At 54.2% G+C, this 7,572-nt stretch overlaps 1 protein-coding gene across 1 annotated transcript; it reads right to left on the bottom strand.

Annotated features, from left to right (window-relative positions):
* Positions 1-3,383: 3,383 nt before the first annotated feature.
* LOC136288811 (B-cell differentiation antigen CD72-like) lies at positions 3,384-6,296 on the bottom strand. Its single transcript, XM_066182311.1, has 6 exons — positions 6,035-6,296; positions 5,832-5,936; positions 4,970-5,284; positions 4,692-4,840; positions 4,378-4,472; positions 3,384-4,047 (listed from the first exon to the last, which is right to left on the bottom strand). Exons 1-6 carry the CDS (start codon positions 6,294-6,296, stop codon positions 3,900-3,902), a joined length of 1,074 nt encoding a protein of 357 aa, XP_066038408.1. The 3' UTR covers positions 3,384-3,899.
* Positions 6,297-7,572: the final 1,276 nt, after the last annotated feature.

Raw genomic sequence — 7,572 nt, 5'->3', positions numbered from 1 at the left:
CCCATCTCCTTCATTATCAAAAAGGCCAGCAATTCCTAGCTCCTGCGTGTCTCTCAGTGTCCACATATCTGTCTGGCATCACTCATCTTCCTGCTCTTTGCTATCACAAAGGCTGGCAGTTGACAGCCTCTTGCCTCAGGCTCCCACCCAGAGCTCAGTCTGCACTTCCATCTGCATCTCTAACTGCAAGTTGCAAGCCCAGCTACCTGGAGCAGAAGTATTCCTCAACAAGGGGACACTGTACCAACCTTCCAGCTCACCTCTGCTGCCTTCCACTCAGGGTGGTTTGGTGAAGGTAGGTAAGATGGTGTCATTTGTGTCCCTTTGAGGATTCTATTAGTTTTCCTGCCTGCCCCTTGCCTCTGCCACTATTTGCTGCTTGCTCGTGTCTTGCCCTTTCTTATTCCTATGTCACCTCTCCAGAGCTGGGCTTTGCTCCCCCTCCTTGATACAAGGGAGAAGATGTAGCACACCTCCTGGGCATGTGAAAGCCAGGCAGTATTTACCAAGGGCAGGAGAAGAGGGTGGGTGGAAAACCTGAATGGTGTGTAGGCTGCATTGGTTGTCAGGAACACCCTTGTTCCCTTGGCAATCGCTGAAAGGTTGATCCTGGGGTTTATACTCCTTGGAGCCTTCATCAGTGCACTGGATGATGGGTAGGGGGTGGCCTCAGGCAGCTAGGGGGGCAATACCAAACCAGTAGTGTGTATACTGGAGGGCAGGACTGGGGTACAGAGAGGCCTGGAGAAGTAGTCTGATGGGAGCCTGCTGATAATGGAGTGGGTGAAAGTGCAAATCCTGCAGCTGGGAAGAAAGGAGAAGGCAGACATCAAGATGGGCAAGTAAGCAGCCATGCTGAGCCAGCCTGGGGAAACCATGAACCAGAGGCTGGATGGGATCCGCAGTGTGTCCTTGTAGTGGCAACTACAGTGCTGTGGGCAGTAGAGGCTGGAGCTCAGGGCTTTGGGAGCAGGGAAGACATCTGGACTCTCCAGGACAAGCCAGACACAGCAAGTCTTTGTTTTGCATGATAGCTGACACTGAAGGGGAACTGCAATCCTGTCCCAGCCTTGCCATGCCATTGGGGTGGCTCCATCAGTCTCCTATGGAAGTTCTCTTAGGAACGGTCCTCTCAGTCTAAAGCCATTTCCCCTTGTGCTTTTGCCACAAGCTCTTGTGTAAAGTCTCTCTCCAGCTTTCTTGTAGCTCCTTTTGGTACTGAAAGGCTACAGTAAGTTTTCCCTGAAGCCTTCTCCTCTCCAAGCTGAACAATCCCAATTCTCCTCACAGTAGATATGCTCCATCCCTTTGATAATCTTGATGGCCTCCTCTAGATTCACTCCCACAGGTCCCTGTCTTTCCTGTGCTGGGACCCCCGAGCTGGATGCAGAGCTCCAGGTGGGTCACACCAGAGCAGAGCAGAGGGGCAGAATCCCCTCCCTCCCCTGCTGTCCACGGGGCTCTGGATGCAGCCCAGGACACGTTTGGCTCTCTGGGCTGTGAGTGCCATGGCCGGGGCATGTCCAGCCTCTCACCCACCAGCACCCCCAAGTCCTTCTGGGCAGGGCTGCTCTGGGTCTGTTCATGCCCAGCCTGTGCTGATACTGGGGGTCGTCCCAATCTAGGTGCAGCACCAGCACTTGGCCACTCCTCAAGCTTGTCCAGGTCCCTCTGGATGGCACCCCATTGTTCAGGTGTGTCCTCACACCTCAGCTTGGTGTCATCTGCAAACTTGATGAGTGCAGTTGATCCCAGTGTTTATGCTGTTGACAAAAATACTAACATTGGTGCCAAGGTGGATCCCTGAGGGCCAGCACTATCAGTCCACCTCAGGACACTGAGTCATTGAGCACTATCTTCTGGATGCAGCTGTCGAACCTTACTGAGCAGTTCACCCATTGAATCCATTTCTCTCAAATTTAGAGGGGGATTGTGTTGAAGTCTTTACAGAAGTCCAGATAGAAGACTTGTGTAGCCCTTCCCTTGTTCACTGATGCAATTGCTCCATTGTAGGAGGCCACTGGGTTGGTTGGGCAGGACTTGTGGTGAAGCCTTGCTGGGAGTTTTGCTAAGTCCAGCTTAGCAAAATGGTTGCCAACACATTCCCCTCTCTGCAGAGACACTGAGTGAGACAGAGAGGGTTAGCGCTGCTTCTGGACTCACCCCCACACCACAACTGGGTCCTGGACAGGGGGCTCTCATGACCCTCTTTTGGCAGATAAAGTCCCACCACATTCTTAGGGATCTTTCCCCCTTGGTGGCAGGGTTGTCCCCTCTTCCCCATGTTCCCAAGTCTCTCCAGTGCTCCTTCCTCTCTCCCACTGTCTTATCAGTGCACCTCCATTTTTTCAGGACCACCCTCATTTGCAGTTCTACTGCATCCCCTTTCTTTCCATGGTCTCAGGCTTCCCACATTCAGCTCCCACGGTCTTAGGGCTCTTCACTGTCCTTGCTTTCCTCCCATGGTTTCAGAATTTCCTCATTCATCCACCATGTTCTCAAAGTTCCCCAGCACTCCCCCACTTCCTATATGGTCTCAGGCTTCCTGGCATTTTCTCGTGCTGATGGCACCACTGTCAGCACCCTTTCCGGGCAGGACCCAGCCCAAAGCCCTGGGCAGGTGATGAGGGCAGAAGAAAGAGCAGGATGAGAGCTGTCAATGCTGAGAGAAGGGACAGACTGTAAATCCATAGGTGTCCCCAAAATGGACAGGTTGAGGACATCAGTGTGTCACCCCCCAGCTCCAAAAGGATGCAAATGGCAGATCCTGCACCACTGGCAGCCTTGGGATAACAAAGAAGGTGGGAGCTGAGCTATGCACTGGAGACCTGGGTCAGATCTGCTCTTACCAGGGCACACAGGGACATGCAGTGGCACAGTTGTTGGGGGTTAGGTTTGTTCCTTCTTTCTCTAAAGAATTTTTTCCCCATAAGTTACCAAGGAGACCAAGTGTTGGATACTTGAGAGTACTTAACCGAAACAAAGAGGTGGACAAAGTTGGAAGGGGGAGATAATGCAGGTAAAAGACAGAGCTTGAGGCAGCTACGGGCTCTTCTTTTTCGGGGAGTTCAGAGTTCGGGGAGAAAGAGAACGGCTGTTGCTGGCTGGAAGAGTTTCACTGTGGCCAAAGGGATCCAGTCCTGGGAAATCTACTATCACTGGGTCGGCCTGAATCCTGAGTTTTCTCTGCCACCCGCGGGAGCTGGGCCGGCCTTGCCTCGTCTTCGGCTTCTTCGGCGCTGCTCCTCTTGCTACAGCGTGACCCTGCACCCCCTGCGCTGCCGGGACATCCTGCCCCTGCCTGCCGGGACACCCTGCCATCCCAGCTACCAGCCCGGGACTTTTCCACTGTTTCAGCTCGGTGCTCTGAGGATCCTGCAGGGACACCGAAACCAAACTGCCCTGGGTTTTGTGAAACAAAAGCTCTCAAGGTTCTTGGTACTGTTTTCGTTTGTTATTAATGCTGTAGTTGTTTGGTGGGTTTTTTTGTGTTTGTTTGCTTTGTAATACATACTAGTAAAGAACTGCTATTCCTATTTCCCAAATCTTTGTCTAAGAGCCTCTGATTGTAAATTTATAATTGAAAAAGAAAAAAAGGAGTGGAGGGGGAGTTTACACTCTCCATTCCAAAGGAAACTCCAGTTGTTTTTTTTTTTTATTACCTGGCAGAAACCTGTCTTCCCAAACCAAAACAACAGTACAAAGCAGTAATATGTGTATGCATGAGTGTGGGAGAGGGGAATAAGGTCTATTTTCCATACTCCTTGCTTTAAAATAGAGACACTTTTCCCCAGCAGTTTTGCAACACAGTTGAGGCAAAGTGTGCACAGGGGACAGGATCTCAGGGTGCATTCCCAGGTCCTGTTCCTGAGTCCAGTGATGGAGAGGGATGGGAGCAGTCAGTCCTTGGCCAGAAAAGGAGGTCTGATCTCAGATGCACTGCTCAGCTTTGGAGATTTCTCGCAGATCCACTGGAAGTGATACCCACAATTCTTATTCCATATTTCCCCATTAACTACTGTTGAGCAGTCTGAAATATGGCGTTTCCTAGGAAAGAGGGCACATCTCAGGGCAGCAGTGACAACCTCCTCACTGTGGACACCACTTCCCATAGATCCCAGTGATGCTGAGGTGGGCAAGGCACCTGACACCGAGATCAGCCTGAGGAAGTGTCACATGCCTCCTCCTGCTCTTCTTCTCTGCCACTTGGATATTTGGCACTGCACCCCACAGCTCAGCTCTACCCTCACCCCGCTCCCTTGGGGCACTGCTCATGGGACCATCAACCCTTTTATTGAGAGGTGTCACAGGAGCAAAACTGCACCTTTCTGGTATGGCAAACGGGCAGGTGCTTGTGCCAAGGACTCTTGCACTTACAGGAAATAGCTGTGGTCCATCCACACAGGTCTCCTTATCTCAGGGAAAGTTCTTGCTTCAATCCAGTAGCTTGCATTAGATTCATTCACAAAATGCTAGGGGGGAAAGAAGTAGTCAACCAACTGCTTCACGACCAGCACTTGCCAGGTGCCCAGGAACCCCAGGGCTGGCTGTGCTTCTCCGCTCACACTGCCAGGATGGGAACAGAGGCTTATGGTGCCACCCTGGCACCCCACAGATCCTGCTGCAGCTGGCCCTGCAGGGCTCTGCCCAGCCCCACCCTTCTGGGGTACCACAGCCCCCCTGCTCCATACCGGCACTATCAAGGTTGGCCAGCTGTCTTGCGCCAGCAGTTGAGCAGATTTCCCTGAACAGTCTTGATGGCTCTCCAGCCAGGTCTTCTTTGTCACTGAGATGTAGAGACACTTGCTCCTGAAGAGTACCCAACCCCTGGGGCAGCAATCTGGGGGCAGGGGCACAGCTCAGGCACTCATCCTTCTGTGGATGCTTGGGGAGCTCAGTCTGGCTGAGTTCAGCCCGTGCATCTTCACAGCAGCAACATCACCTGTGCCCCAACCCCGTCAGGCTCTACCTGAGTTCATGCAGGCACGCAGGCTGCTGACAGTGCTCTCACTGGCATTGAGCCTCCCCTGCACCACCTGCATCTCCTCCTGCAACACAGCCAGCTCCTCCTGGGTATTCCCCAGCTCAGCATTCCTGCTTTCCAGCTCCACCTGCGTGATGTTGCCATTGTGCCATGCTCGCTGCAGCTCTTCTCTGGCCCATGCCAGCTCCAGTTTTGTCTGCTCCAGGCTCTGCTCCTGTGACCTCAGCTCCTGTGACAAGCGGCCCTGCTCGGCCATGTGATCACGAGAGGTGTCCTGCAGGCTGCGGGAAACCTGCCAGTCTGGGGACAGAGTGGGTTACCTAGACATGGGCATGGGGCCCTGTCTGGGGCATGGCTCTTGCAAGGGAGAGTAGGATAAGAGTATCTGTCTGCAGGAGGAGATTGTCGTGGGGGTGCCAGTGGGAAGGGAATGGAAGCCTCAGTGGTGGGGAGTGGAGGGGAGACATTGGAAGGCAGTGGGAGACAGTGGGAAGACAAGGAGAGTCAATGAGAAGGCTGTGGAAGGCAGTGGAAGGGGGTGGCAGGTAGTTGGTAGACAGGGGCCAGACATGGGAAGGGGTGGGAGGCAGTGGAAAGGCAATGGAAGCCAGTGGAAGGCAATGGAAAAGACAAGGGGAGACCAAGGGGAGATAGCGGTAGGCAGCGGTGAGCAGCAAGAAAGGCAGTGGGTAAGGCAGCTCGTAGTGGCCATGCAAGAGCCCCGGAGCCCAGCCCCAGACACCTCTTCTCCCTGACAGCCCCCCGCAGCCCATCCCTTGCCCAGCCCAACGCCTGCTCCGGGTGCCGCCCTCCCAGTGCCCCCAGCCCGCGGCAGTGACTGACTCACAGCAAGCCGCCAGGGCCACGACGGCCACCAGCAGCACCAGCAGCAGCAGGAGCAGGCCGGCTGCCAGCAGCGCTCTGCGGGCGCGCCATCGCCGGGTCCAGTGCCCTGCAAGAGAGGAGCACCCGCAGGCATCACCCCCTGGCCCCTCGCCACCACCCTGCGCCGGGGCGTCCCCGCGGCAGCGGCTGCTGCCGGATTCCCACCTGGGCTGGGCTCTGCTGTCACCGGCCCCAGAGGCACGTTCTCATAGGGACTGTCATCGTCATCGGGGACGGTGGATGAGGGGCCAGCAGCAAACTTCAGGTCGGCATAGACCACGCTCTGTGCCATGCCCTGGGCGGCCCCGACAGCCCTGCGGGCTGTGCTCCGCTTCAAAGGAAAAATGCAGCTGGTTTCTGCAGAAGCAGAAGTGTGCTGAGGTGCGGTGGAGGGGAAAGTACTGCCACGGCACTGGCGTCCTGCCATTGGCCGGGCACCACCACCTTGTTCCCCTCCACACCCCCAAAACTGCTCAGTGTCCCCTGGGATGGCACTGGGGCGGTGCAGCTTGGGGCTGGAGCATGGGGCAGAGCTGTAGGGATCAGCCTACAGAGAATTCATCAAATTCCCTACAGCAGGGGAGAGAAGGTCTGGCTACCAGCTGGGAGCAGGTAGCTCTGCTGCTGACTCCATCCAGGATGAAGGTTCCCTCTTCTTGGTGCTCTGCTCCAGGATCTGAGCATCATTGCCCTTACGCCTTAAAGGTACTTCCACATTGCAGCATGAACTTTCACTTCTCCTCTCGTCATGGCCACATCTCTCCACTCCACCAACAAGTACACTATGAAAAACCACATCCCAGACACAGAAGGGTCATGATAAATGGCCCCATTGCTCTCCCCTCATCCCCAGGCTAGTGCTTTCAAGCAGTAGGAGATACATTGGGCAGTCACCCAATAAATCCCACTGGCCTTTCCCCTGCATGTCCTCCCTGGGTCTGGGCCCCTGCATGCCCAGGCAGACTTGCTCCATTTTATTCCAGGAGGTTGAGTAGAGAACCTTTAACGTTCTAATCATCCTTCCTGTCCTCTTTAAAGCTGGCTTTGATTTTTCCCTTTCTTCACTGATGAAGAACTTCCTTGCTCTTGCAGAGCTGATGGACAGTGGCTGTGTAACACTGTGCTCCACCAGCACCACTGTGCTCCTCCAGTGCTGTGACAGGGACTGGCTGTGTTCAGATGTGCCCATCTGGCCATGCGGAAGACAGTGGGAGTCTGGGCAATGGCAAGGCAGTGGAAGAGAGTGGTAGGCAGTAGCAGGCAATGGAAAGCAGTGGGAGGGTTTGGGGGCATCCCTTCTGAAACCTGCCCTTCTCTGTATGTAGCTCAGTAGAGACCTCTGAGATGCTGAGGGTGTGGAGGGACTGAGAAAAAGGTGTCGTGAATGCAGGGATTGTGGTCTTGGGAAGGGAAGGCTAAGGGGAAGTCACTGATTTTTGTAACTCTCCGTGGCTGTTTTGGAGCAATGCCAAAGCTGGGGTTCTCTTTGGAGGCGACCAGGGAGGGCATGAGTGCGGGGATTGATTGACATGGACTCTGCTATGCCAGCAAAGCAAAGATGCTTTATTACACTCGGTTACTAGTATTTATAGGTCACTACATTCGTATAAAATTTTCCACTCTGACCCTCTCATCTTGGTCCCCTTTAGAAACACAATCTTCCGATTATTCTTCTTATGCTAGTAATGTCCTTTGTTATGTCT

The sequence above is a fragment of the Chamaea fasciata genome, unplaced genomic scaffold, assembly GCF_029207755.1.
Source record: "Chamaea fasciata isolate MVZ Bird 193981 ecotype frontalis unplaced genomic scaffold, bChaFas1.0.hap1 SCAF_4, whole genome shotgun sequence".
NCBI lineage: Eukaryota > Metazoa > Chordata > Aves > Passeriformes > Sylviidae > Chamaea > Chamaea fasciata.
Note: the sequence above shows the minus strand (reverse complement) of the source record. Positions and strands in the feature narration are given on the sequence as shown.

Bases quoted from the DNA above. Each gene is read 5' to 3' on its own strand.
- LOC136288811 (XM_066182311.1), bottom strand. From the start codon at position 6,296: ATGGCAGGACGCCAGTGCCGTGGCAGTACTTTCCCCTCCACCGCACCT. The intron at 4,841-4,969 runs GTAGAGCCTGAC...CCCTGCCCCCAG, and splicing joins GCGTGCCTGCATGAACTCAG to ATTGCTGCCCCAGGGGTTGG. The intron at 4,473-4,691 runs GTATGGAGCAGG...TTTCCCCCCTAG, and splicing joins GGCCAACCTTGATAGTGCCG to CATTTTGTGAATGAATCTAA.